The sequence below is a fragment of the Canariomyces notabilis genome, assembly GCF_033297395.1.
Source record: "Canariomyces notabilis strain CBS 508.74 unplaced genomic scaffold N656scaffold_4, whole genome shotgun sequence".
Classification (NCBI taxonomy): domain Eukaryota; kingdom Fungi; phylum Ascomycota; class Sordariomycetes; order Sordariales; family Chaetomiaceae; genus Canariomyces; species Canariomyces notabilis.
The window spans coordinates 560,280-588,261 of NW_027041826.1; the positions used below are offsets into that span (position 1 = coordinate 560,280).

The 27,982-nt window shown below is 56.5% G+C and overlaps 6 protein-coding genes across 6 annotated transcripts; 3 read left to right on the forward strand and 3 right to left on the reverse strand.

Moving 5' to 3' along the window:
* The first annotated feature begins 240 nt into the window (after window positions 1-240).
* Window positions 241-6,481, forward strand: N656DRAFT_776194 (uncharacterized protein). Its single transcript, XM_064814587.1, has 4 exons — window positions 241-690; window positions 766-1,395; window positions 1,454-5,907; window positions 6,006-6,481. Exons 1-4 carry the CDS (start codon window positions 504-506, stop codon window positions 6,066-6,068), a joined length of 5,334 nt encoding a protein of 1,777 aa, XP_064672687.1. The 5' UTR covers window positions 241-503; the 3' UTR covers window positions 6,069-6,481.
* Window positions 6,342-8,821, reverse strand: N656DRAFT_827212 (uncharacterized protein). The gene is made up of 2 exons (XM_064818500.1): window positions 8,273-8,821; window positions 6,342-8,139 (listed from the first exon to the last, which is right to left on the reverse strand). The coding sequence occupies exons 1-2, from the start codon at window positions 8,319-8,321 to the stop codon at window positions 6,653-6,655; spliced, it is 1,536 nt and encodes a 511-aa protein (XP_064672688.1). The 5' UTR covers window positions 8,322-8,821; the 3' UTR covers window positions 6,342-6,652.
* A 348-nt stretch (window positions 8,822-9,169) lies between these two features.
* On the forward strand, window positions 9,170-13,369 carry N656DRAFT_776196 (uncharacterized protein). Its single transcript, XM_064814588.1, has one exon. The coding sequence runs from the start codon at window positions 9,320-9,322 to the stop codon at window positions 12,965-12,967; it is 3,648 nt and encodes a 1,215-aa protein (XP_064672689.1). The 5' UTR covers window positions 9,170-9,319; the 3' UTR covers window positions 12,968-13,369.
* A 560-nt stretch (window positions 13,370-13,929) lies between these two features.
* Window positions 13,930-16,013, reverse strand: N656DRAFT_704068 (uncharacterized protein; the record flags this gene model as incomplete). Its single annotated transcript, XM_064811149.1, has 2 exons — window positions 13,930-15,781; window positions 15,847-16,013. The coding sequence occupies 2 exons, from the start codon at window positions 16,011-16,013 to the stop codon at window positions 13,930-13,932; spliced, it is 2,019 nt and encodes a 672-aa protein (XP_064672690.1).
* Window positions 16,014-16,513: 500 nt separating this feature from the next.
* Window positions 16,514-17,914, forward strand: N656DRAFT_776199 (uncharacterized protein). The gene is made up of 2 exons (XM_064814589.1): window positions 16,514-16,749; window positions 16,872-17,914. The coding sequence occupies exons 1-2, from the start codon at window positions 16,662-16,664 to the stop codon at window positions 17,672-17,674; spliced, it is 891 nt and encodes a 296-aa protein (XP_064672691.1). The 5' UTR covers window positions 16,514-16,661; the 3' UTR covers window positions 17,675-17,914.
* Window positions 17,915-18,296: 382 nt separating this feature from the next.
* N656DRAFT_726267 (uncharacterized protein) lies at window positions 18,297-27,806 on the reverse strand (the record flags this gene model as incomplete). Its single annotated transcript, XM_064812569.1, has 12 exons — window positions 27,582-27,806; window positions 26,394-27,365; window positions 26,051-26,334; window positions 25,485-25,979; window positions 22,994-23,163; window positions 22,471-22,925; window positions 21,858-22,308; window positions 21,715-21,799; window positions 21,509-21,657; window positions 21,089-21,451; window positions 20,873-21,018; window positions 18,297-19,937 (listed from the first exon to the last, which is right to left on the reverse strand). Coding segments are annotated over exons 1-12 (5,397 nt in total), but the record flags the coding sequence as incomplete, so codon positions are not given.
* Window positions 27,807-27,982: the final 176 nt, after the last annotated feature.

Consider the following 27,982-nt stretch of genomic DNA (forward strand, 5'->3'; position numbering starts at 1 on the left):
TTTTTGGCTTGAAAAAGGATTTTGCACTGCTCATCTGATACGGTGTTATCACGCGTAATAACAATGGAACATTAAAGGACTGGGAGCTATGACCATCTAGTGGAGTGAAGCTGAAATCTGACTCCTGTCGACAATGAACCCAGCGGCAGAATGCCTCACCGCCTAATTCTTTTGTTGACTGCCGGCCTTTTGGCGCCAATCGGCAGGCCATTGAATGTCCTTTGGTTACCGACACTCATCTATACATACAGTAAGTGCAGGACAAGGCTGTTCACAACCCTTTTACACGACAGGCCGCCTTATCCAACGCAATACTGATCCGACGGAACCTGGGTCCAGCGCAACACATAGACTCCGAGATCTTCTCTCTTGGAAATTGTTAACCTTAGCCCCGCGGCCCCTCGATACAGCAGCTCAGAGCGCGCTCGACTGCGCCGACCATCACTTTACGCGAACGCGCCCTGTCGGAAAATGCGTTGAGCATCGCTCGACACCTGCTCACCATGGCTGCTGACATGCGCGCCCTCGAGGCCCTGCAGGCCTTGCATGGGGAGCTGCTTGCGGTTCGCCAACACCGCTTCGAAAGCTTCCCCGTGTTGGTGCAGCTGCTGGAATCGCAGACAGACGTATTCAAGAAGCTGATCGACAAGCCTCCCCGAATCCCGGCCCACAGGCAATCCTTAGGGACAGGTATGCGCGGCATGGGCGAAGTATAGTATATACTGTTTTGGCGGCCGCCGCTGACTATGATGCTCTATGCGTTAGGGAAGATCAAAATCGGCGGCGAAGAGTACGCAATAAACGACGATTTCGTTAACGACTGTCTGAAAGCTGCCGATGAACTGGATCTTGATGAGCTGGAGGCCGCGAGGCTACTCGTGGACTGCGCTGCCGAGGGCGACCCAGAGACGCAGTGCCGGCCCCTTTGGGAATGTGCTGTCATCCGCTTCCACCAGGAGCACAAGTATCTGCTCGACTGCATGAGGCTTTGCCTCGAGGCAGCGGCCGATGATGAGCTCGACCCTAACATTCAAGAGTTTCTCGGCGCCGTTGCCGAAGAGAAGGTATTCGGCATCCCACCGCCTGGGTCACAGCCGCAAGGATCCGACAAGAAGATTGTGCCGAGGTGCATGGAGGCGATGCAAAATGTCAGGTCAACGCTCCAAAGCATGATGGAGAAGGCGCATGCCCGGCTTATGCTCCAACAAGCCAGTCTGGTAAAACCGCCAGAAAACTACGAAACCTACGAGTTTTCCCGATTGAGCCTCGTCGAGCAGCATGAGTGCCTGGCTGCAATCCTCCATGCTGCCGTTGAGAAGCATCATGCGAGCGTCAATGACTTCAAAGACTTGCTCAACCTGTTCAAGAAGATCGACAAGTACGATCATTTCCTTGGTATGGTGGATATTTCATGTCTCCTTGTCTGGTCGTGTTTGAATGCTCACCTGCCTAGTTCATCTGTTTCCGGTTCTTGCTGCCTACATCACAGAATTCGGCTCGCCCGAGGGAGTTGGCGACCTTCAGCAAGCACGCCAATTGAATACAATCGTCTGTAAGCAAGGCGAAGAGAATTCTTGGACCCTCGCGAACCTCGGTGCCGCCGTCCGGGCGTGGTGGATTGCTGAGTACGGTGGATGGTATGTCGACGACTCGAGCTATGATTTCCAGGGCATCAACCTCGATGAGGAAGACGAAGAGAGGACAAAGCAGTTCATGGAGGCGCTGAAAGAGGGCGCCTTTGACTTTATCCTAGCTGTTGCTACCGACTGTAAAGCCCAAGAATGGCAGGATCCATCACGATTGGGAATGCGTCAGTGGCTGCCGCGGAAATCTCCTCACCTGGCCTCTGATCCATTCCCTTTCAGCCATTTTCTTCAGCGCAGTCTGATGGTGCACCTGGAGGGTTTCATCGATGCAGCCATCTCGAATCTCCCAGACATTCTCCGCAAATTGAGGACCGAGGAGGACGAGCAACGCCAGCTCAGCCAGAGCCACGAGCAGGACCTCGACCTCGAACGGTTCTTGATCATCATCTCACACGCCTACGAAGGCAGGCCGGACGCAGCCATGTCATTCTGGGAAGATCCCGATAGCAACTTGGCTGGCTTCTTGCAGTGGACGTCTAGGCGAGCGTCAACTCCTCTCGTCAGTGCCTTCTGCGAAATGCTCCAGTGCCTGTCGGACAACGAAGACTGCGCTACGGCTGCCTACACTTTTCTCCAGGACGAAAGCCACCAATCCTCGGGCAAGATGAAGCGTTCCCAGTCCCTGACATGGAACCAAATATTCAAGGAGCTGGAGTACTTCACGGCTAAGCTCCGCGAGAGACCGAGCCCCGCCCAGTCCTACCGCCCCGGTAAGCCCGGCGCTGACCTGGCCGAGGCGGAACCCGAGTCGGCCATGATGCTGGAATGCTACTTGCGGCTGATAGCCAAGCTTTGTTCCGAGAGTGAGGTTGCGAGACAGAGGATGATTCTGGACGAGGAACTGAATGTGGTCGGCACACTGCTTCGTCTGGCGACCTGCATGATACCGTCTCGACTCCGGGCTTGCGTCTTCTACGTCCTGAAGGCTCTGATGGAGCGCAAACAGCCTGCAGAGAGCGATGCAATGTGGAGACATGTCGATATGTGGCTCACTGGTAACCTACCCACGCAAGGAGGGTCACAGCGAAGCCAGTTTCTCGGCCAGAGCATGAGCAGTCAGGCTTTCATGGAGGCCACCATGTCTGAGATCAGTAGTAATGGCTTTGAAGAGCCGAATGCCTTCATCCAGCTTCTTACATCACTCGTCGCCCCCGTGGATGGGCCTGAGGGTCTGAACGACTCACTCCCGTTCCCCGAAGATTTAGGTGCTAGCTACCGGATTCCGGGGGTGGAGACCTATGTCGACTTCGTGTTTCATATCCTGGCGACCCAGAGCAAAGATATACTGGATGCTTCTCAGCTCCGGGTATTACGACTCAGCTGCCTGGAATTTGCGCTGACATGTCTCTCTACCTTCAACGAGGACCTCATCGTCCTGGGAAACCAGAGCAACATTGACATCGACGCGGCCATGCCGACCACGGACCTGGCGACGTACATGCGTCTTCATCCCTTTGCTCGTGTCATGGACTGGATGTTCAATGAGAAAGTCATTACGGCCCTGATCAGCACTATACACCAAGAATCTAGCGGCTTAGGCAGTGCACCTCCCGACTCACCCCTCGTCCTGAGCATTCTGCGAGGAATCCAAGTCATGATCAAGGTCCTCGAACTGCAAGAGACCTATCTGCACCTTGTCCGGCCACTCATCAAAGCTCGGCCGAGAAAGCAAGGAGCATCCCCAGCAAATGCTGCGTATACCTCGTTCGAGGATGGCATCCTAGGCCATCTGTCGTTGGTGGTCGACCTAGGGAAGTACTGCAATCTCGGCCACGGAGAGTTGACGCTGGCGTGCCTCAAGCTGCTCGAAAAGATCTCCACCTCTTCAAGGATCATCTCGGCATGGAACCCCGAGTCGGGCCAGCTTGGCCACCGGAACAAGGCGATTGTTCAACTTGAAAAGAACGGCGAGGGCGAAGTTATTGCCTCTTCCCTGGCCGCCAACCTTGTTTCTACTATAGACCCGGTTGCAGAGGCCGACTCGGAAAGCTACCTGATCAAGGTGTTTATCCTTGACTTCCTCTACGAATGCCTAAGCGCCACACCGAACCAGCCAACCATTGCGCATCTACTTCTAGGCTTCCATTGCGAGCTCAACCGGCTTAGCATCGAGCCAAATGGCCCATATGACCAACAAAAGTCTCTCTTCCACAGCCTTCTCAATGTGCTCATCGCACTCACAGTGTATCAAGAGGAGCGTGGAATGAGAGGCTACTTGATCGTTCTGAAATTCAAAATTCTACGGGTTCTGCAGGTTCTTTGGAAATCCCCGCTGTCGGCTGCTCTAGTCATGGACGAGTTGAGGGCGACAAATTTCATGTTTCACATGCTGTTGAGAGAGGTCCAAATCCAGCCGGATCTGACATGGGATGGCCTGGAAGCCACACACCCCGAGTTCCTGCTTTCCGATGCGTCAGTGGCATACATCGATTATCTGAGCTCGCGGGCCATGATTCTCGAGTACATCGGGAAGGAGTTGTGCAGCGTCTCGCAGAACCGGATACCGTCGATCAAGCGCCAGATTTTCGATGCCCTGAACGGCCAGATCAGAGAAGCGGGGGAGGAACCGCTGACAGTCCCCAACATCTTCGACTTGTTTGACTTTTTGAACCCCGAAGCCCGCTGGGACGTCGCTCCGCCAGAATTCGTGTTCTTCAAGGATCTCGATCTTAGCCCATGTGCTGAAGAGCACCGAGCGACGGGCCTGCAGTATAACATCCATAAAGTGAAAGAGACAATTGAGCTGAAACGAAATGAACGAAGGGACCAACTTCAGATGGCAACCCAGGAGGAGTTGGAGGCCATCGAAAAGGAGGAGATACTGTTGGTTGAGTATCTCACCTTCAGCAACCGCAAGCAGCTATTCAGCTCGTCAAGGCTCGGCTTGCTCAAGGCATGGGTGAATCTTTTACTCGTCATGTTCGAGGCCAGCGAGTTCAGAGGCACGCCAAAGATGGCCTTTCTCCTACAAGCGCTGCAAGCAATCCTCCCAACTCTGGAGACCTTTGTCGCCCTGAGTACAGCCGAGGCGTATGAGCTTGCGCGCGTCGCAAAAGTGTTACTCTTCAAGCTCGACCTATCCGGCGAGGGCGAGGAGGGTGAAGATGCGATTGAGGGCGAGAGCCATTTCAACGCCACCACCCGCAGCTCGGAAAAGGAGCGGTTCACAGTCGGCAATCTTATCAGCGACAAACTGTTCCAGCTTTTTCAGATTTGCCTCAGCGCCATCGGGAAATGGTCGGGCAGCGCCGAGTTGCGTGCCATTTACTACAGCATCTGCTACCGGTATCTCACCGCCGTGGTAGACAAGGACATCACTGCCGCGCCCACCCACCGCGCCTTCACCCGTACCCCTACCCGCATCCTCACCACGGCGCGTGCCAAGACTCTCAAGACGATCCATCTCCACGGCGACCGTCTCCTTAACGTCATCTGCGACGACGCCTACGGGAGCGACATGACCTGCCAAACAGCCGCCACAATCCTGCTCTCCGCACTGGTACACGTTTCCTGCGCCCCCGGCCAGTCCACCGGCTTGTCCCCTACGTCTTCTGACGAAATCCAACTAATCGACTCCCTCAACCGCCTCAACTTCATCGCCATCCTAGTCGACTCCCTCAAATCCATCCTGACCGACTGGCTATCCATCATCTCGGCCCTCTTCCCCTCGCAAACGAACTACGCCAGCACCACAACGAGCACCCCGTCGCCCACCTACCCGATCAGCATCGCCCAGGCGCGCGCTCTGGAGCAGTACACGGCCGCCAAGCTGGCGCTGCTCCTTCAGATCAGCCAGACGCGGTCCGGGGCCAAGTACATGCTCCAGGCCAACCTGTTCCACGCGCTCGACGCGTCGGGCGTCTTCGCCGCCGACCCGGAGTTGCAGGTCGACGCGCGCAATCTGCGCGCCCTCGAGAAGCACTACGCCCTTCTTGTATCGCTCGTGCGCATCGTCGCCGCCGCCGTGCTCGCCCGCGGCGCAAACAACATTCTGCAAGGGAGGAAATTCCTCCTCCGGTGTCGCGCCCTGGTCGTGCACACGCTCAAGCGTAGTGCTGGGATCGGCATGGGTATGGGTGGTGTGCAGCCATCCATGCCGATCGGGATGATGATGCCGGGGATGATGACGGGGAGGAGTAGTGGTGGTTTTGGAGCGGGAGCGGGAGCGGAGGAGGAAGCGCAGCGGCTTAGTTTGGAGGAGAGGATTGATGAGTCGGCGGAGGCGTTTATGTTGCTCATTACGGCGACGGGGTTTTTGGAGGTATGTCTTCTTCTTTTTCCCTCCCTGTGACGTGTTCCCCTTTCCTCCTTCTAGCTCATGCTGTACGTCGTGCTAACCCTTCATGCTACATTCTACAGTACGAGGCCGACCAAGTCCCTGCTGAGAAGCCCCGGGTGAGCACCGCGCATCTGTTTCATTAGAGACGTGGGATAGTGGAAGGAAGAGGAGCAAAGGGGAGGTGTATTTAAAAGAAGACGTGTGGGATCTGTCGCTTGCTCTAACTTAGTTAGAGCGAATGTATCAATGTATTATTCAGGGGTCTGTTTCTTCTGTTCATGTGCATGCGTGTGTGGCTTAATCTCGCAGTGGTCGTTGTAGTGCATATCATCAGGTTGGGGCGGCTAAAGTCAAACCCTCATTCATAGCGACCAAGCAACATACCAACATGCACGCTGCGCGTTGAGATGCGACGACATTGACCTGGTAATAGAATGTATGTTCGTTTTCCTATCTACATGAGGGCCTATGCGGCCTACTCTGCCCTCCTGACGCGAAGCAATTGATTACAATATGGAAGTGGGTATTCGGCAAGATGATGCAAACGCCGTTCCAATCCGGCCGCTGAAAAGCACCGAGCATCCCAGCGCCAAACCGCGCAACTTGGGGTAATCCGAGTTCTTCTGTATCCCGGGGTTCGGGCTGTAGCGGCCCTTCCCTCCTAATCTCCGTGGATTCGGCCAGCCCTAGCAGCACACCGACCCGCTCTCTCCTCCCCCCGGCGGGATCACGAACTGGCAGCCCTCTTCCCCAGAGTCGTCTTGGTCATCAGCTTCAGCTCAAGCGGATAGTACCCTTTTGCCCTTGAGCTCCACTTGCCGTTGGAGGGCCTGTTGTCAATCTTTTGCCGGCAGATGGGGCAGACCCTCTTGGTGACATCGATGTGGAGCGCAGAGTGAAGACAGGCCGAGCAAAAGAGATGGCCGCAGTGTGTGACGGTCAGGTCGGTAACGTCGTCCATGCAGATGACGCAGTTAAAGGCACTGAGTTTGACGTAGTTTTTGGGCTTTTTCTCCTCGCGCACCTCCGGGGGCATCTCCTCCCTGTCCACCAGGTCGACCACCTCGTGGCCGGCGAATAGGTCGTCGCCAAAGAGGTCGTCGTCGTTGACTTCGTCCTTGACCACGTCTGTTTCGGCTTCCCGTTTCCGCTTGCTGCTGCTGCTCGAAAAGCCCTGGCTGGGCTGCTGTTGTGAGAGTTGTGATGTGCTTCCTCTTGAGGATCTCTGCTGGCCTAACGAGGAAGCAGGAGTGGTTGACGAACCAGCCGCGCTACCGCTCGGCGCTGAGGGAAGTGTCAAGTCACCGATCCGGGGCCCCGGCTTGGACCGTGTTTGCGACGCCATCTCGCTCGAGTTTTCGGCTTCCCGCCTCAAGGCCGACCCTGGCGTTGATCTCGAACCAGTAGCTGTTGCGCCGGTGCCACTTGTGCTGAAACGACTGCTCGCTTGTCCCGAAGAAGTAGTGTTGCTTTGGCTATTTCTCTCGGTGATAGGGAGGCGGATGGACGGGCGGCTCGCTTGTCCCGAAGAAGTAGTGTTGTTTTGGGCGATCCTTACGTTGAGGTGCTGTCGGGATGACTGGCCAGCAAGCGGAGGAGGGCTGGAGAAATCGCGGGAAGAAAGCTCGTTTAGAAACAAAAAGTCGTCGCTATCAAGTTCGCCACGGTCTGAACGCGCCGAGGGAAGGCCGTTTGGCGGTCTGTTGGATGAAAAAGCGCTGCTGCTCGTGTTCGTTGTTCCTGTTGTTGCGGATCTGTTCGGGTTAGGAAGCGGTGGCGGATTGGAGTGATTGGAGTTGAGAATTTGGTTCGGGATTGGCAGGGATCTGTTGGTGGCCGATGATGGGTTGATGGAGCTTGATGAGGGCGCGGGGCGTCGCGGGGCAGCCGGCGTCGGCGGATTGGATGCACCGGGCAGGGTGGGTCCCGGAGCAGGGCTAGCGTTCGTACCGACAGGACGTGTTCGCCTAGCAACGGAGGATGCACCAGTGATTCGCGAGGTGTCAAGGGGCGGCCGGAAGGGGGTTCCTAGCGGCTGTCGGCGGCCGAGGCTGGAGTAGGCATTCGCTGGTGGCTCGATGGGGCCCAGAGTCGTCCTGAACGGGGCGTCGCGGAGGGAAAAGGATGGCGAAGAGAAAGAAAGAAGCTGCGGCACCGGCAGGCTGAGATTTACAAGCTGTAAGAGATCGTCTTCAGGAAGAAAGTCGGTAAAATCTACGGGAAGAAAGCCCTTAGTTAACGTTCCATTCCAGGAGCGAATGAGAAGAGGAATGACCATTCAGAAGATCAGAACAAACGATCAAAACGGATTAATAGAGCGCGTAGCCGAGTATGAAATATCACTTACCATTGAGATAATCATCGAAACTAGGATCATCTAAAAAGTCGTCGGCCATGGCTGCGTTCGCGACGCAGAGGCCGCAATCGAACAGCGCAGGTGCTCTCGCCAGGCGTTCTTCACCACATCGTTTGGGAAGACGCGAATCGGTAGTTTAACGTTAGTGGGCAGACGGGAGTGCGCGCGCAGCGATTAGGGCAGCGAATTGACTCCTCTCAATTGTCAGCGCCAGGGTGAGGATCGAAACTTATGACAATGGAGTATGGAAGTTGGAAAAGCGACCGATTTGAGCGTGGAAAGAGGGATCAACGAGAAAGGGGGTGCGGCTGCCGACAACCAGGCTTAAATTAACTACAGCGCCTCGCCGTCGCGCTGGCGCAAAGAAGCATGTCCGGTTCTAGCCTTCTAGGTCGCTCTGCGCGCTGCAAGTGTGGCTGCAAAGTGTGCATGATAATACTGTAACTTTGACGGGAATTGCCTGCGCAACCATCCGGCCACCGGCGGTCTAATTTTGACCTGAATGGCTTGATAGCCTTTGAGCTGCATTGAGCTTCAGATAGGCACCTCGCATTGCCACTGCATTCCCCGGTGAATCAGAAACCAATGCTAAGTTCTACCCGTTGGCTTTCCTTCATATGCATTTAAGGGGCACTTTCAAGATACAAAACGGAGTACTGCGTAATAGAGTATTGTGTATTGTATTGTAATACATTTCAGTCTGTAATTCCCTTATGTATCCGACGCTGTGGGACTTAAAGGGTCATTCCCGCCGTGGGCCCCAGGCGGCATCCTCCGGCGCAAATGCAGCGTCATTTAGTGGGTAGCTCGGCGGTATCTACTATCTAGCGACCCATTAGTGGAGCCCCTATTCTGCGCTTGTCCGCTAACTTTTACACATGGTGTTAGCTCGAGCGCCCCGACAAAAAATCTCAGCTTTCTCCATCGCATCCATTCGATCCATCCAACTAACGATACCGAACATTGGGCCCTTCGCCCACGCCGAAAAGGTAGCTTACCATGACTTGAACGGGGCCATCATCGCCTTTGCCGTGCAGAATGCTGCTTTCAATACGTGGGACGGCAAGAGGAGATGCGCCCGTCGCCAGCTTCGTCCGTCTTGCGCGCCACCGCGCTGTCGGCCGCCGTTCGAGATATCTGACGTCGTTGCTGTCCCGCCGATCAGAGTCCACAGTCACCAGTCCGGATCTCTCGGTCTCCTCAACCGCGCGTTTCAACGAGATTGGCGTCCAGCAGCTCAGCGCGCGAATCTACGAGCAGCTCTTTCCCCGCGGCAACACCTCCCCGCCCTCCCCCGAGCTTATTGAGCTTGCGCGCGATCATCTTCGCCGTCACGATCTGCTCGGCAAGAACACCGACAACACGCCGCCTATTGCCTTCGACTTACCGCCACTGGCAGGCGAAACTCTCGATGAACACTTTCACAAACTAGGCATCGACGCCGCCGAGCCGTTCCTCACTCATGCGAAGCAGCTGGCGCGCTCGACCCTGCCGCCGAAGCCTCGAACATGGGTGCGCCGGAGCGGCTGGACAAAGTACTATCCCGATGGCCGCACCGAGGAGGTCGACGCGCCCGAGGGCAACATGCTCGTCTTTGATACCGAAGTCATGTGGAAGGACAGTCCCTTTGCCGTCATGGCCTGCGCTGCCACCCCAGAGGCCTGGTATGCATGGCTTTCGCCGTGGCTGCTGGGCGAGACGGAGAATGACCGCCAGCTCGTACCGCTTGGAGACCCCACCAAGGAGAGGGTGATTGTTGGCCACAACGTCGGCTTCGACCGGGCTAGGATATTGGAGGAGTACCACTTACAACAAACAAGGAATTCTTTCCTCGACACAATGTCGCTCCACGTCGCCGTCAACGGCATGTGCTCGCAGCAGCGGCCCACCTGGATGAAGCACAAGAAGAACAGGGAGTTGAGGGACAAGATCTCCAAGGAGACGAGCAACGTCGAACTGGTCGAGTTGCTGAACAGCGGCGCTTTCACAGCCGAGGAGGAGGAGCTATGGGTGGAGAGGAGCTCCATCAACTCTCTTCGGGATGTCGCCAAGTTCCATCTCAATGTCACCATCGATAAGGAGATTCGGGATTCCTTTGGCGAGCTGAACCGGGATGGGGTGAACGGGAAACTGGATGAACTGCTGACCTACTGCGCAGCCGACGTCGCCATAACGCACCGCGTCTACCAGATTGTGTTCCCCAACTTCCTCCGCGTCTGCCCTCACCCCGTCAGCTTCGCTGCGCTTCGTCATCTCGCGTCTGTGATTCTGCCCGTCAATCAGTCTTGGGACTCATACCTCGCAAACGCAGAAGCTACATACCACAAGCTCTCCGATGCCGTACAGGAGCGCTTGGTCTTGCTCACCGAGAAGGCGCTTGAGATCAAGGACGATTCCGCAAAATGGAGCACCGACCCCTGGATGAAGCAGCTGGACTGGTCAGGCCAGGAAATCAAGATGGTCAAGGGGAAGAAGAAGGGCGACCCGCCCCGTCCCGCAGCGAGACAGAAGAAGCCCGGCATGCCCAAGTGGTACAAGGACTTGTTCCCCAAAACAGACTCTCCTATAAACATCTCGGTCCGTACCAGGATAGCCCCGCTGCTCCTCCGCCTGGCTTGGGATGGCTACCCATTGTTTTGGTCGGAGAAGTACGGCTGGACGTTCAGGGTTCCACGGGACGGCGTGAAGAAGTATACGGAAAAGCAGATGGTGCCGTGCGATTTTAGCGATGAGCCCATTTTGGCACTGAAAGAAGACAGAGACCACGTCTACTTCAAGCTGCCCCACAAGGACGGCCCCACGGCTCGGTGTGTTAACCCGATGGCCAAGGGGTACCTCTCATATTTCGAGAAGGGTACTCTTTCGTCCGAGTATCCCTATGCGAAGGAAGCGCTCGAAATGAACGCCTCGTGCTCTTACTGGATCAGCGCGCGTGACAGGATCATGTCTCAACTTGTGGTTTATGAGACTGACCTGCCGTCGGGCGACGTCTCGGACAAGACCGTCTCGCAGCCGAACGAGGAGGGAAAGTTTGGCGAGAATCCGGTCGGTGGCTTTATCTTGCCTCAGGTCATCCCTATGGGCACAATCACCCGGCGCGCCGTCGAGAACACCTGGCTCACGGCATCCAACGCCAAGAAGAACCGTGTCGGTTCGGAGCTGAAAGCCATGGTCCGCGCTCCGCCTGGCCACGTCTTCGTGGGCGCCGATGTCGATTCGGAGGAGTTATGGATCGCTTCCGTGGTAGGCGATGCCACCTTCAAAATCCACGGCGGCAATGCCATCGGCTTCATGACGCTCGAGGGAACCAAGGCCGCCGGGACCGATCTCCACAGCCGGACGGCGTCCATTCTGGGCATCACCCGGAACGACGCAAAAGTGTTCAACTACGGCCGCATTTACGGGGCGGGTCTCAAATTCGCTGCCCAACTCCTCCGGCAGTTTAACCCCAGCCTGAGCGAGAAGGAGACATTAACAATCGCCAGCAAGCTCTACGCCACCACCAAGGGAACAAAGACCAACCGCAAGTCCTTGTACAAACGCCCCTTTTGGCGCGGTGGCACCGAGTCCTTTGTCTTTAACAAGCTTGAAGAGTTTGCCGAACAGGAACGACCTCGCACCCCTGTCCTCGGGGCAGGTATCACCGAAGCCCTCATGGGCCGCTTCGTGAGCAAAGGCGGCTACCTCACGTCGCGCATCAACTGGGCCATCCAGTCGAGCGGCGTCGACTACCTGCACCTGCTCATCGTAGCCATGGACTATCTAACCCGCCGCTTCAACCTCGCGGCCCGCCTTGCCATCACAGTGCACGACGAGATCCGGTACCTCGTTAAGGAGCACGACAAGTACCGTGCCGCCATGGCGCTGCAAGTCGCCAACCTCTGGACGCGCGCCATGTTTGCCCAGCAGGTGGGCATCCACGACCTGCCGCAGAGCTGCGCCTTCTTCTCGGCCGTAGATATCGACTCGGTCCTGCGGAAAGAAGTAGACATGGACTGCGTCACCCCGAGCAACCCCATCCCTATCCCTCCCGGAGAAAGCATCGACATCACCACTCTCCTCCAAAAGGGGCCCCTCGCCCGCTTGGACGAGTCGGTCGTTCCCGACCCGCGCCACGCGCCCAAGCTGTCAGACATCCCCTACACCCCACGCAAACCGGTCATGCAGGAATTGCGCGAAGCTGAGGCCGCCGAGGCTGGCAGCGAACCCACCGCGGAAATGAGATTTATCCGCGCGCAAATTGTGAACGATGAGAAGGAATTCAGAGAGATCCTCAAGGAGACGCGCAAGCCTGCTATTCCCACTACTGCTGCGGCTGCCACTTCAACCAAGAAACCCACCACTACCACTACCACTACCACTATCACTACCACTACCACTACCACGATCGGAGGCATCACCACCGCCGCCACAGCGAAGAGGACCTCTGATAAGAAGAAACCGGTCTTTCAGCCCTACTACACCTCCCCGCGCGGCCTCATCCCCGCCCAGGCGGCGCGCGAGCCAATGTCGGTCGCTGAAGCTATGGGCGCCGTGCCCGGCCGCTTCCGGAACGGGAGCGGCAGGTACTGGGACTGGAAGCTGCGCGGTGGAAGTGGGACAGGGGCTGGCGCAGGGGCTGGAGCCGGGGCGGCTGCTGGTGGTGGGGGAGTGGGAGTGGCTGGGCACCGGGGGAAGTGGACATAGGCTTTGATTTGCTTTGAGGTTGGCCTGTTGTGTATAGATATTATATACGTGTGTATGAGTGATCTTGGAATGTATTATTGGTAGATGAATTCGGTATTGTCCGTTAGGGAGGAGAGCTGGAGGATAGAGGGGTGGGGTAGTCAGTCAATCTAGTCTACGTACGACTACGACCTGGTGCATTGATGGCGTGGGTTAGGTTGGGTTGGGTTGGGTTTTTGTTGGTGTTGGGGTGGTTTGGTTTGGTTTGGTTTAGCTTGGTTTGGGGATTGAGAGACGGGGACCATGGGACGAAGGTTAAAAGCATTACTGCTACGCCTCCCTTCACTTGTACATGCATACAGTATCGGTACTATCTCTACTGCTATAATCCTGCTGCTGGCAACCCAACATATACGTTATATTCAAAGCTATAATCCCCAGGTATGGATGGGCGTGCTAGATATGCGGCTCAAAGCTTAGCTACTGTATCTACACCACCAACACTTCGTTCGGTCTCCGGCCTGGCCTCCATGAAGTCGCGACCTGTAAGACTCCAACCCCTTTACCCCCTGATATATCTGCAGCTTGGTCAGCCTAACCCAGTTGTTGAGCACAATAATGAATAAATGCAACCTTGTCATCGGCGGGCATACCGGTCTACATATTCTTTGGACGAGCAAAGCAGGTAAAGTAACTCTTGGTAGGTATCAGATATTTGCTCCCTGCTCATCCCTGAACGACCAGAATGAAACCCCCTTCCGACTCCATCCGACTCCATCTGACTCCTCAGCCTTCCCTTTGATACCCTTGCTTGTCCTCTACATATACTCCAAAAACGGAACACCAACGCAATGCCATCCATCGCGTCCACTCCATCCGGAATCGAATCCCATCAACAATCCCATATCAACCACCCACCCATCACCCATCACCCATCGCCAACCAAACCACAGACCACGCCACACACCTACTAGGGTGGTAGTTCACCTAGGCGGATTAGGAAGCGGCCTAGGCCCCACAATCTGCCTACGATTCGCCCCAATCCCCTGGGCTCCCTTATTCTGGCTGTCTCCCCCCGTATAGCCGGCCCACTGGCTGACGTCCCAGCGACCGCCGATACCGCCGCCAATGCCATCCACCACCCCAGCAGTGCCCGCTGCCGCAGCTTTGGCCGTCTGCTGCTGCGCCTCCTCCCATTCGCGCTGCCGCTGCCGCTCCAGCTCCATCTCCCTCTCCAGCAGCGACTTGGACGCCCAGCCCCCACCACCGCCCGCGGCCGTCTTCTTTTGGGTGGTGGTTTGGGGTGGCGGCTGCTGCTGCTGCTGCTTTTGCGGGGGAAGAGGAGGCGGCGGCTGGGGTGATGGTTGTTGCTGGCGCTGTCGCGCTGCTTCGGGCGAGGAAGCCGATGTGTAGGCGGTCGGGTCTGGAAGAGGCCGCGAACCGGTGTGCTGCTTGCGGACTGGGAGAGCCGGAGGCGGCGCCTCGCCCGTCCGGTGGGTCTTAACCTTGGCAGGCGGGCTTGTCGGATCCGGCAGTGGTCGTGATGAGTGAGACAGGGGTGATGGTACTCCGATCGCCTCGTCGGGTTGGTGCTGTTGTTGCTGTTGATGATGCTGTGACCATTGAGCGGCCAGGAAATTGCGCTCGTCGCGCACACTCCACGAGTCGGTCCTGGCGACGGGCTGGGCTGGGCGGCTGCGTGACCGAGAACGCGCTTTTTTGTCACTAACCGCGCTGGTTGGCCGTAGAGACCGTCCCTGGCGGCCTGCCTCATACTCGGCCTCGCGTTGGCGCGCGAGCTCGAGCTCCTTTTCCAGCTGCCTTATGCGCGCCTTGTCTGCCGACTCCTGGTCAGCTTGGTACTGACTGAGGTACTGGCCGCGCAGTTGCCCGTTGCTCTTTTGGTTGCGGGCCCTTTGGCGCTCCTCTCGTAGTCGGGCCTCGGCCTCTTCTTCTTCCCTGCGCCGTTTTTCTTCGGTCAGTTTCCACTGGCGCTCTTCCTCGGCCCATCGTCTCCTTTCTTCCTCGACCCTCCGTCGCTCTTCTTCTCTCAGCCGGCGCGTCTCTTCTTCCCATCTCCTCTCTTCCTCCAGTCTAGCCCGCTCTTCCTCGGCCTCGATCTCGGCTTTTCGTCGGCGTTCTTCCTCCTGTCGCTGTCGTTCCTCCTCGGCCTCTTTTTCCTTCCTCCGCTTCTCTTTCTCGGCCAGGGTTGGAACATGTGGGCCGGCGCTGGTAATCTGCCGACGGCCGCCGAATGCGATACCGAGATTGCCCTGGCTTGCGCCGCCCATGTACCCGTACTGGGCAATGTTCCATGCCGGCGCCGTTGCGCCCTCGTGTTCTCTCTTGCTCCAGCTGCTGACCGGTGCTGGCGGACTCGAGGTGCCTTGTGTTGGCGATTTGGTGGGGCTCCACCGACCTGAGCCAGAGTCACCGGTCTTGGAAGGGGCCAGAGCCGAGCCTCTGCCATAAAAGCTGGACGACGTGTTGCTGGCATTGGACATGGCGCGGCCGCGGAGGTCGGTAGGGGTAACCGCTCCTGTAGGCTGGGGGCTCATTACACCCCCGCGCGAGCTGCGCGGCCCGATGGGATCTGGGAATGCCGAAGGGTTGACACTGTTTGCGGCGCGGCTGAAAGCGCCGATGCACTGGAGAACTTGGGCGGGATCCTTCTCCTCATACAAGTCGACAGTCAAGAACATGTCGTGCTGCTGAAGGTTGAGGGGCGGTGCCTGGCAGGCGCGCAGGAACTGCGATATGTTCTCCATCTGGACGAAGGGCATGGAAGACTGCTTGAATTTGACGCCAGGGGGTCCGACGACGAGGTTGACTAGTCTGGGCATTGTCAGCTAGAGGTCATCTAGGGAGAAACAGAAAAATATGAGGCAACAAAGGCGTACTTGCACAGGGCCACACCGTCCTTTAGCCCCTCAAGCAGGTCACCGGGAGGCAGGCGCTCGCCGAGCACCCTCTCGATCCATTGCTTGGCTTCATTCGCAGCGGCCGGAGTGTACTTGTCGAGGCGCAACTTGCGCAGGTCCTTATCCAAGGATGATACCGACGCCATGACGTGCGATCTGTCGCCGGATACTGGGCGATCACTAGTATTGTCTGGAACTCTGGATGATGTGGAGGCCGTCGGGCTTCAGTTCAAGGTTGCGTCAGCAGCGGCGAATCGAAGCGTCTATTAGGGAATCGGCGGCTGATGCTGCGGCATTGGAGGCATCAGGCCTGGAACAAGAGAGGATTCTGGTCGATTTTATTATCACAAACAGTAGACAACTGAGGAATGTTGCAGGTTGCAAGTTGCACCTCGGTACTTGAACTTGAAGAGTGTGTGCGGGTAGGCATGAATGGGCATTCTCCAACCGCTATCGTCCAAGTCAACAAGCCATCCATGCCGCATCCCGCTGAACCCCGCGCTACATCACCTCTGTGGGTCTTCTCAACAGCCACAGTGAGATTGGAGGGGCTGGTGAGCCACTTCAGCACCAAAAATGCTGTGGCTAGGGTAGTATCAATTCCGGCTTGGCAACGACGTCACTAAAACTTATCAAATCATCCATCCCTTTCTTCCCAAAAGGAAAGAGAAATTGTCGCTTCACGACGTGCAGCTCCCAATGCTTCCATTGTTAGCCCATGAATCTGCCCATTTACAGCCGCTAACTTAGAACGCAGGCCGTTTCTGGCCCTGCACCACTCGAACCGAACAACAATGTCCCTAAACGAAATATCCCCGCTCCTACGGGCGTGGTACAAATGGAAGATGCTCCGACTTCCCTGGCGGCGACAATTCCTCGTCGGTAAGCTCCAAACCATGCCTTGTCTCGCATGCCACACCCCCGCCTCCTGCCACCATCCCACTCTACACCAATATCCTCCCAACACCACCACCCAAGCTAAACCCCCCCTTCACCGGATACAGGCTTCGACCTAAAAGGCAACACGTACTGGGAATTCGTCGACCGGGGCACCCCACTTCCCGCGTCCACAACGAGCACACCCACAAGCAGCACCGCACACCCCGACCCATCCTCCCCCTCCAGCCATACCTCAAGAGCCGTCCGCTGGCGGCGCATCGTGCGGTACCCGCGGGGCACGCCGCACGACGCCGTGGCCGTCCCGCCCGCCTGGCACCAGTGGCTGCGGCACACGCGGGCTCACCCGCCTTCGCTAGCCGAGCAGCGCGCCGACGTCGCCCGCCAGGAGCGCATCAAGCTGCTCGCGGCGCAGGCCGATGCGCGGTGGGAAGCCAAGCCGAGGATTGCTGGTGCGGGTGCGGGTGTCGGGCCCGGTGGTGGGGCGCAGATTCCGATTCCGAGTGCGACCGGGTCCAAGGTGATGGACAAGGCGGCGCTGGGGGTGAGGGAGCCGGCGACGTTGGTTGGGAAACCCAACCCGCTTGGGCCACTGGGGAAGGAGGATCAGGAGCAGAAGCAAAAGGCAACGTTGGAGGAGGCGGGGAAAGAAAAAGTAGGTGGGGGAGCGGGAGGTGTTTCTGGCGTGGTGGCGCCGGATGATGAAATTGCGCTGAGGAATGGGGAGGTGGCTAGTCAGAGGGACGAGACGTGGGAGAGGATGCGGCGGGAGGCGGAGGAGAAAGAGAAGGAGGCCAGGGGCGGTGGTGAGGGTGGTAAGCCGGACCCGTGGAAGCAAGCGGCGAGAGGAGGGCCGAGTGAGGCTTGGCAGCCTCAGGCCTGGCAGCCATCGCCTCGGCCGAAGAAGTAAGTGGTATTGCACACACACTGGGTTGATTGGAGGGACTGGCATGGTGGTTGCGTTGCCGTCATATCAGCGACACAACGGAGGCGACGGGCTAGTATCTGCCCGAAAGGAAACTGACGTAACGGCCAGAATGTCTGCGGCTTACAATTGTAGGAATATTGCATCCGTGGAGGTTTGTACAAGTACATTATCAGCATTTAAGGTTAGAACATCCAGGCGGAAAATGTGTCAACTGAACTCAAGGAACTTGTGTCAAACCTCGATCGCGGTATTGATAAGCGCTCTCGCAGCGATTATTGAATAACGGTACTAATAGCTACTTCATATAGACCTCAACGTAATCATGTACAGTACGCCTTGGAACGCCTCCAATGCCAGACGCCCAGATCAACCCCCTGAAGCCCCTTACCATAGCATAACCATACCGTGCATCTCTAGGTATCAACTTCAAAACCGTCCCGCTACAGCAATTATACTATTCTACAGATGCAACCGCCCTATGATGTACATAAGAACCGACAGGGTATCAAAATGCCAAGACCAACAATAGCAAACACAAAAGGGGCAAACACGGCGCCGCCAACACCTACAAACCCGTTACCAGGCCTGTCCTTATCCCAGTGGTACTCGCGATGATCTCCACCATTGCTCTCAGATTTCTGGACGACCTGGCAAGTGCGTCCAGCGCCACCTTCTCCGGCGAATCTCCTTTTAGCGAAGCCGCCGCCTTTCTCTTAACCTTTTGCTCTCGCGCCTTTATCCCCTTCTCGACAGCCGCGCGCAGACCCTCCGAGTACTCAATATCTGTCAGGGAGTAGACGAACCCTAACATGCTCTCGAGCGCAAGTGACAGCTTGGCGTTGTCCTCGGCCGTGACGCGGTTGGCCGCGAACGGCAGGAAACACTTTTTCATCACGGGCACCGTTATCCCATGCGCCATGTCGTGTTCCGGGTCGACACTGGCAGGATCAGGGTGTGGGGCCAGCATGTTCTCGACGACGATCCGTAGTAGGGAAACCCGGACGTATTCCGGTAGAACGACAGTGTGAGACTCGATAAACAGCCGGAACATGGGCAGCGGGAGACCCCGAATGTGGTCGGTAAAGGTCTCGTAAAGCTCGTCGACGGGCATCAAAGTCTCCGGCATGTAGTACGCGGTTGCCGAGAGGAGGCGGAATAGCCGCAGCCGGAACGGCACCGTCTCGGCCATCTCGTCGGTGAGGCGGAAGGTCGGGCTGGCTTCCGCCCTGGGTCTTCGTTGCCCTGGCTTCCTCCGCGGCCGGGTTACCGCAGGCATTGGCGTGTCTTCGCCTTCCTCTGACTCGAACTCATCGCCGTCGTCAAGATAATCCCCGTACATATCCTTGTCCAAATCAACCACCGTATCCGCGCGTTTCCTTTTAGGTGTCGTCTTAACCGCCACGGTCTCCTTATCAAACACCTCCCGAAACACGGCCCTATCCGGCGCGAAGTCATGATCCGAGAAGGCAAACAAGGCCCGCATCACCTCCCTCGTCAAATTCTTCCGCTCCCTCCTCAAATCCTCCAAATACCCCGCCAACAACCCCCCCTGAAGCATCGGATACGGCGTCTTACGCTTCCCCCCGCCCCAGGACAGAGCAAACTGCTTGTCACGCTCCAAGCGCTCGTCAAAATCCGCCTCGACCGCCGAGACCACATACTCAAGCCACACCCGCCAGTGCCTCCACCGGGCCGGGTACTCGGCGGCGCACCGGAAGGCCCAGCCGAGGACGGCCCAGAAATCGGGCGCCCGCCGCCACAGGATCTGGTCCCGCGCAAACTGCCCGCCCATGACGCTGTCGGAATCACTGCTGTCGCCGCTGCTGAGACCACGGGGATCGGTGTAATTATACGCATTGGACCGTTTCCCGCCGCCGCCGCCTCTGTCGAACGAAAATGCCTCTCGCAGATTGGCGTTCACCGGCCCAACCGTGCTCAAGAGACCTCGTAGGTAGCCTAACGCGTACGAGGCGGCGTGCACATGGCCTGTTTCGGGGGCTCGTGAGGTGAATGACGGGTGAATTATTAGTGTGCTGAGCAGGGCTAGCTGGGATGGTGGGGGGACGTGGGCGGGCTTTGGTGGCTGTTGTTGTTTTTGTTGCTGTTGTCGTTGCCTTTGCCTTTGGTGGTAATGCTGTTGTGCTGCTGTTCGTGCCGTGGGGAGGGTGGAGTTTCCGTCAGAGAGGAGGCCGTTCAGGATGTGGATTGCTGCCGAGTCTAAGTTGGGGGTTTGGTTAGATAGATGCTGTGGGTGAAAACCGTAAAGGGGAGGGACGGGAGGAAGGAAACTGACAGAGCTGCTCTTCCAGATGGATCTGGCAGTGTGATTTCAGTTCGTGAGGAAGCTGAATTGCCTCGCGGTAGCCGAAAGTCTGGGGCACCTCGTCATCCTCAGCACCCGGGCTGGTGATGGTTGTCTCGTCAGCGGCATTGGACGAATCCCGAGCCGTGTAGTACGATTCGGGTGTTGATATGCTCCCCAGTGTGGTGAGAGGGGACGTCAGCTCCATGCTGGCGCTGGTTATTGCAGATAAGAATTCGGTGTTCGAGACAGTCAAGGCAAACAGGTGTAGGCATTCGAGACCTCGGACATTGAGACGGAAGAAGGGTTTGGCTGGAGCACGATTACAAGAGGGCACTACTGTGTAAACCAAACGCACCGCGTTCTCACGCGACGAGTGGGGGTGGGTCTTAGGCGCGTGTCCTACCTAAATCACGTCAGGGGAGCGCCTAACATTTGTAGCAGCGCCCCAAGCTCTTTCAAGTTAGTGGATGGCTCTCACTGCGCAATCGTTGGCCACAGGAGGCATCGACCTGTTTCTTGCCGTTCCAGTTGTCATGACTTCTTAGTCTGCGCCTTCCCAGGTGTCCTGCCGCTGTTGACAGGTTAACATGAATGCTCCATTGTCTTCAGAGCATAACATGTCTTACATTGTGGGTTATATTTAACTTTCATTGCTTTGACTCTTTCCTTTGTGCCTTTGACCTTTGACTCTCTCTCTTACAACAAAGCATTTATATGTCTGACCTCATTACTCCGTACCCCGTAGAGTACAATCTATTGTCATCGTTTATGCGCACCAACGTCCTTGCGCGAGTAGAAACACGACTATCAACCTCAAACCGAACGCCAGTATCCCCTTTCAGTTCGATCAAACTCTATCTCTTCAACTTGAGCACAATCCAAGCCGCAATCCGATATCCGAAGATAATGCCCATCATAATCCCTATATCCTTGCCCATGTAGCCCGGCTTGTATCCATACTGGTCAAGCACCCCCTGCCCGCGAATAAGGCACTGATCCGCCAGATCAGTCTGCCACATGCCTGTTTCTCGTCAATCTGTCGGCCGGGGAAAGGGGCAAATAAAAATCGGCGAAATGGGCGGGAAACTCACATTGACAGCTTCCATCAAAACCGGTCCCACAGCTATATACCCTTTGGCTGAACTCATTCACCATCATGTTCTCAAACACGTACTTCTGATAGTCCCAATAGTGAAAAACGTATTTGTAAAACACGTTGAGCACCGTCGGGGGTACCATGAAGCCGTTGACACTCATCCACAGACCGTTGGCAAAGGCCACCAAGGCGAGCGAGATGACAAAGGACGGGAAGATGGAGGTCAGGAACACGACCAGGCCCTCAGCCGCGAGCAGGTCCAGGTACACCCACAGAACCCAGGTGAAGAAGGCTTGCGCGGTGGGCTGGAAGTTGGAGAGCCAGTAGGAGATGGACGAGAAGACGAGGGCAAAGATGACTGTACTTGGTCAGCAGACTTGTACGGATGATATGCAGAGAGAATCTGAAAACATACAGAGGTAGGGAATGCCGACGAGAAAGTTGGAGATGATCAGCTCAGTCGCGCCGTAGAGACCGTTGCGCTTCTCCTTGATGAACTGCAGGTAATCCTCGAGGTAGGCAGGGGAGTAGGCGCAGGCCATGAAGGACATGAAGGCAGAACCACTTTTACGGTCGTTAGCAAGCAGTTGCAGAGAGTGATGTGCATCTAGGGGAACATACTAAAAGATCGCATTGGTCAAGGGGATGATGGATTCTTGCGTGGCATCCAGCCTCAGCCAGACGGTGCCCATCATGATGGCAAGCCCTGTTGCAGTCCATCCGTTAGTGATCGCTCATGCCAGACGGCAGGTCAGATTCCTCACCTGTGTACATAGCCAGCCGGACGCCATACACGACCACATCCCGGTAGCTTTTGATGAAGCTCCGGTGCAGCAACGTTAGCACCACCCTGGGCAGGCCGGGTTTCTGGTCAACCTCATCGAACTCAACGGCCATGGACGCATTTTGTCCCGTGTAGGCCACCGCGGCAGCGAGCTCCTTTGCTCTCCTCGAGCCGTCCCAGGCACGGTGCATCTCGTCGAGACGCTGCAGCGCCGTCTCTCGCTCCGAGGCAAAGTCGGTGTTGACCAACTCGAGCAGGAACTCGGCCGGGTTGACGTGGAGTGGCACCGGACAGCCCAGTTTCGCATAATGCTCCGCAACAGCCGACACGGGCCCAAAGTAGTGCATCTTGCCGTGTGACAGAAGCAGCAGCTTGTCGAACAAGTTGAAGGTGGCCGTGCTGGGCTGGTGGATCGATGCAATCACGATCAACTGGCAAGAGCATCTCTCGGTTAGCTCCCAGGTCTTTCATCTTTTGTTTTTAATCTCCAATGCCGTTCGTCCCACGCAAAGCAAACGAAAAACATGAGCAATGGCAAAAATGGAAATAAAACTCACCCCCTCCCTCTTAGCAACCGCCCTCAGGTATTTAACCACCTCCCAACTGGCGACCGAATCCAGCCCACTCGTCGGCTCATCCAAAAACAGGACCTTTGGCCGTGTAATCAGCTGGCTAGCCACACCCAACCGTCTCTTCTGCCCCCCACTGAGGCCCTTTTTCGTAAGCGCGGTTCCCACCAGGGTGTCGGCTTGGTCTCTGAGGCCAAAGGCGTCGAGGAGTTCGTCGATGCGGGCGCCGTGGTCTCCCCTCGCTCCGGCCAGGCGCGAGGCAAAGTGCAGTGTCTCCCGTGCCGTGAGGGCGCCCACCAGCGCGTCCTCCTGCTCGACGAAGCGCGCCAGCCTGCGTAGCGCCCCTGCTGAGGGCGGCGCGCCGTTGATGAGCAGATTTCCCGACGTGGTGCTGTCGTTGGCTGTGGGCCGGCTGGCTAGGTAGTTCAGGAGTGTTGTCTTGCCGCTTCCGGAGGGACCCATTAGTGCCAGAATCTCGCCTGTGGTCAGGGGGTGTTATTGGTAAGGTGTCCGGGAAAAGGGGAGAAAGGGGGTAAGGGGTACGGACCTGCTTCGACCATGCCATTGACATTGTGGACGAGGTTTTTGGGCTGCTTGGTCTCGCGGTCTTTCACTGTCACGGTGATCCCCTCCCAGGAGATGTTGTGCACCGTGGTGTTGCGGAAGTGGTCCTTGGCTGCGGCTGATTGCTCAACGTCGATGTCGATCATATTGCTTCTCTCTTTTAAATTCCGTTCCGAATGAGAGTCGGAGGAGCTCATTATGTTTCCTGCTGCCATGGGGGGTTGATCCCTTGGAGATAACTGGCAAGCAACAGGTTACCGAAATGTTGCTGAGGGCTCACAATATGACTCGGATGAGGTCGTGCAAGCAGAACCGTCTCCGAGAGAGGCATCTTGAGAATCAACAGCCATTATGTATGATCTCTTAGGTGTGCCTACTTTTACCCAACAGGGCCCGGTATCTGTGGGCGACACCATCTCGTAGGCTCGAGATGGGCGAGGTGGGTAGTAGCCGCTGACTGACAGTCACTCGGATCCTGCGGAGCGAGATTCCACTCGGAGACTAGCTACCGCCTACTCGGCGTCCTGTCCGGGTCGGGGTCTAGTAGTGGTCCAACTGCTACAAACTTTTCTTACCCATCTGCCAATAACTATACTCTCCACCGAATTGTTGGTCGCTCCTCGCACCGGTGAAAATTCCTCTGCCGGGCACCACCGACAACGAGCCTGGTACCCCCGACCTGGACGGATGCTGAGCAGCTGCGCAGAGTTCGGCTGAGCTACCGAAACCTACGGCGACAGCAGAACCAAGTCGCCGGGACCCGTTAGCCAATTGATGCATGGGATCCATCTATGGATAGGCTAAGGACAAAATGGGCTGCAACATACGATTCTTGCTCGGCTAACTGAAAACCCAGCTTAGGACGACAAGACAACGGGCATAGCCCCATACACCTAGTGTAGGGGTCCGAGGGGTCGCCGAACGGATGGGGCTGCCACACTTGTCAGCGGCGGCGATCTGTAGCTAGTCAGCGGGGTCCGCCGACTCCTTTCCCGCTGCCCGCCTTTCTGCGACGAACTTCGGCTGGCTTGGAAGAAAGAAGGAACCTTGGAACCATGGCGGCGCGCTGCCATGCGAGCTGGGTGCCTGGAACCCGGAGCGGGCGACGGGAGACTCTCAGCCCTACCATGGGCCATGTAACGCTCAGTAACGTTACTGTGCGACCTTAGTGCTAGGGCTTTGCTCTCAGGGGTTATCAGATCCTACACAAGGGTCGCAGGTAGCCAACGTTTTCTCACTTCTGAATCGAGACCCTCCCGGTTGAACTGCCCTAGAAGCAGAGTACTGAATGTTGATTACTGTAGGTGGTTTCTAACAAGTCAGCGACCTGTCTGTCCTCTACCATGCTGCTCACCTTAATCGGGCAATAAGTTGCTGTTCCCAACCCACTGCATCGGGCAAACGCCAACCAACAACCCCACTATCATCGATTTAGGAGGAGCCCTAGTGCGTTTCACCAACACTCACTCTTCGGCGACCTCAGATTTTACACTAAAGTCACCCACGGGCGTCTTTTTCACTTGACATTTTGACATCTGCTAGGTTCAGCTTACAATAGTGTGCATCATGGCTTACATGACGTCAATTTCAATGTATAGGTACCCCTTTTTTTGTGTTCACTTGATCGCCGAGCCAGCAGTTCCGCGATGAGGATGAGGAGAAGAGAGGACACTCGGTGCGGTGTACGTACACAGCCAAACGATCTGAAACAACCTCAAGTGCCATGCCCAAGCCCTGCTAGTTTCAGGATCTGTATGTTATGTGTATGCTTCTGCTCGGCGAGCGGTCACCTCGCCGATAGCCCAGCTTACACTAGTCAGTTAGATCAGTCGGTGACGCATCAGGCCCGGCATAAGTGTCGTGTAAGTGCACGTCTTCAGGAGGCACACCTCGCCGAGGAACAAACGCTACACCAAGGCTAGTGACACACATAGTGTATGTAGGGACCGTATGTACATATATGATCCCACGGCTCTTGGGAAACGCCGACCTGTAAGCCCCGCATCGGGAACTCCCGAACATGCCATGCAGATCGCCGCCACCAACATGCCCGCAGTCAGCCGCCTGAGGGCCGATCAGATCGCCAATTCAGACTAACCGGTGCTGGTAACCAGAGAAGATGTCAGCAGACTCGAGAGAACCAGAGGGGAGGGGGCAACACAGGAAGGAAAGTACAAGGCGTCTTTCGCAAAACCCAGCAAATCTTGATTCCTGCTAATGGCTGCTTGAAAGGCTAGTTTGCATGCGAACTTGACAGTTAACAATACCGTTGCTAAGAATGTCTTTTCAAGTAAAAGATGAAGATAGGAATACCCGCTCCAAACCCCTTATCCCATCCAACTCCCTCGATTTTTTCTTCCCTAAAATATACGAGTAGTCGGTCCATTTGTCCCACCGCAAATAACACAATTAAACCAAGAAACAAGCACGCTCAACCCTGCGAAACGCCGTTCAAAACCGCCACACTGTTGAACTCGCTCATGATACCCTCGTCGGCATTGATGCTGTTGATCATCTGCTCCTGAGTGAAACGGACCCAGAAGGCGGGCGTGATCTGGTGCGCCTTCTTTTGCTGGTAAATCTCGGACGCGACGCCGCGCACCTGGCCCCAGGCGGTGTTGGCCGACTTCCAAACTTTACTCAGCTTGTTGAGCGCACCAATGTTTAGGCGGATTTGCTGCCGCAGGTGCTCGCCGTCCTCGTTATTGTCCAAAAAGTACAGCGCCCACTTGGACAGGTGCACGATGGAGCTCAGTGTGATGACGCACGTGAAAAAGTGCGTGTGCTGCAGCACGTCGACCGCTTGCGTAATCATCTTGGAGATCTCGGACGCCGCCGTGATGGTGTGGTGCGTGTGCGCGTTGAAGTTGTCGCCCCCAGACACTGGCCTGTAAGGGGCGCACGAGTTGACGGCTTTGGCGGGGGACGTGTCCAGTTGGGAAAGCGGTTGGTGGAGAAGGATGGTGCAGCTTTTGGTTTTTCTTGCGCGTCAGTTTTCCATTCGTCCACGAGATATGGCTATGAGCCAACGGGTACTTACGCATGCGTGATAAAGTGTGCCTGGAACATCATCTCATCCAGCTGGCAGTTCCTGTTTAGGTCATCCCTCTTGGAGTCGGGAAGGTGGATCCTCCAGTTGGTTAGGAGCGCCTGGGCTCTCGTGACCGTCTCGTCGCCGGGGAACATGACGTTAGGCATCCGCATGAACTTGCCCATGTTCCGGATCGCAGCGATGCGGTATGTGAACGACGAGAACTCCCGCTCTTCGCCCGAAAATTCCCGGTCATCAAAGTCCTCCATGTACATGGTGTCAGGGGGGATTCTCTACGGTGATGGTTAGCCCGGGTTAGACACGAAAAACCGGTCTCGGTGGACGTGCTTACCCCTGACAGATACTGTTGCTCTTCGCACGGCAATCCTACATCGGCCTCAATATCATAGAGCAAAAACTTGGTTATCCGGTGGACGCCTGAGATCATGCCGTCGACGACGTACAGATCCCACCACGTTCGCCGCCAGCTCTCCTCGAGCACAGGATTGCCGTGACCGTGCACGCTTGCGAACTCGCGCTTGTTGAGATCGATCTCGAGGGCAAGCCGCTCGCAATCCGCCAGCAACTCACGAGCTCTTGCTTGATCGCAGCTGCCGTCTAGACCCAGAATGAGAAGCAGGAGCGCTTGGATCAAGTAGCCGTCCTTTGGTGTGCCGGGCAGGTAGCATAGCCGGATGGCCTCGTCGAGGTAAGTTGCACGTGCCGGGCCGGCATCCACAAACAGCGAGCCAATGTACCGTATAGCCGCGAGAACGACGTTGAGGTTCGGGGCGGCGGCCTCCCTCTGCATGCGCAGGAATTCCCCCTTGGGCAGCACAAAGGGGTGGCAGGCATGGAAGAAGTGATAGAAGGCATCGAAGCAGCGGTCCGCCAGAGTTGGCACCGGCGGCTGGACCTGGGCATGGGTGACAGCGTGGGCAGCGGTCGTGAGGGCCATGGTGTTGGGATCTATCGCTGGGACGAAGGGGTTTCTGAACAGACCGACGTTGTTTAGGGGCGACGGGTTGGCATAAGAGATAGGGGACTGGTCCGGGAGGACAATGGCTGGGTTGAAGCCGGGAACGACTGGAGTAGTGATAGTCACAGGAGTCTGGCCCAGCATCATGGGGCAGCTCTCTGTCGAGTCCGAATATGGGGGCGACTCGGATGCATGCCGCTTATTTGGATTCCCCCCTGGGTTTCCAGTCGGGTTCTTTCGCGGGCCCCTGTAGCCACGACGAGATGGGACATATTGACACTCTGAGTTGGAGCTCGTGCAACGGGAGCAGGGGGTGTTTCCATCGCACTTGAGATGTTTGGATCGCTATTGTGTCGGGGAACACTAGGAATTAGCATGCTCTCTCAAAAGTATGTGTGTACGTGCATCGAGAAAAGAAAACCAAGAATAAAAGGGAAAAAATGAACCAAAAAAGGGAAACACGAATAAAGAAAACTACTACTACTACTACTACTGCTACTACTACTGATAACGATATTGATGATAATAATAAAACCAAGACTAAGGTATTAAGTCACTTACACAGGCAAGACATGCCGCGGAGACTGAAGGAGGTGCCGCCGGCTGGGCCAGGCGGGCATCAGTGGTCGCCGAAAAGAGAGGCGTGGATGACGAGGTCGCCGTCCCCGGGCTGTCGCTAGACACCGAAGGCGAGCCGTTACTGGCAGCCGCTGACATGAGTGGGGCTTCCGGGGGGTAAGCCTCCATGGTCGGCAACCTGATCAGACGATTTTATGAATTTCAAGCTGCGAGCTTATGTATCAGGCTTATAAGAACGACGGCGAGGGACTGAAGGTGTGAAAAGGGTAGAAATACCCAGGGCCGGGACGTGCAATTGAGGAAAGGGGGTTTGAGCTGGACAGAGAAAAAGATGCGAATCGGAGACCAGGGCCTGTCTTCGCGGGCCCTAACAGTGGACGGGC

What these genes read in the sequence shown, in the direction of transcription:
- N656DRAFT_776194 (XM_064814587.1), top strand. Translation starts at nt 504, where the DNA reads ATGGCTGCTGACATGCGCGCCCTCGAGGCCCTGCAGGCCTTGCATGGG. An exon ending in CAGGCAATCCTTAGGGACAG is followed by an intron (nt 691 to 765) that starts GTATGCGCGGCA and finishes TCTATGCGTTAG; the next exon opens with GGAAGATCAAAATCGGCGGC. An exon ending in CAAGTACGATCATTTCCTTG is followed by an intron (nt 1,396 to 1,453) that starts GTATGGTGGATA and finishes TCACCTGCCTAG; the next exon opens with TTCATCTGTTTCCGGTTCTT.
- N656DRAFT_827212 (XM_064818500.1), bottom strand. Translation starts at nt 8,321, where the DNA reads ATGGCCGACGACTTTTTAGATGATCCTAGTTTCGATGATTATCTCAAT. An exon ending in TTTCGATGATTATCTCAATG is followed by an intron (nt 8,140 to 8,272) that starts GTAAGTGATATT and finishes TTCTTCCCGTAG; the next exon opens with ATTTTACCGACTTTCTTCCT.
- N656DRAFT_776196 (XM_064814588.1), top strand. Translation starts at nt 9,320, where the DNA reads ATGCTGCTTTCAATACGTGGGACGGCAAGAGGAGATGCGCCCGTCGCC.
- N656DRAFT_776199 (XM_064814589.1), top strand. Translation starts at nt 16,662, where the DNA reads ATGTCCCTAAACGAAATATCCCCGCTCCTACGGGCGTGGTACAAATGG. An exon ending in GCGGCGACAATTCCTCGTCG is followed by an intron (nt 16,750 to 16,871) that starts GTAAGCTCCAAA and finishes CACCGGATACAG; the next exon opens with GCTTCGACCTAAAAGGCAAC.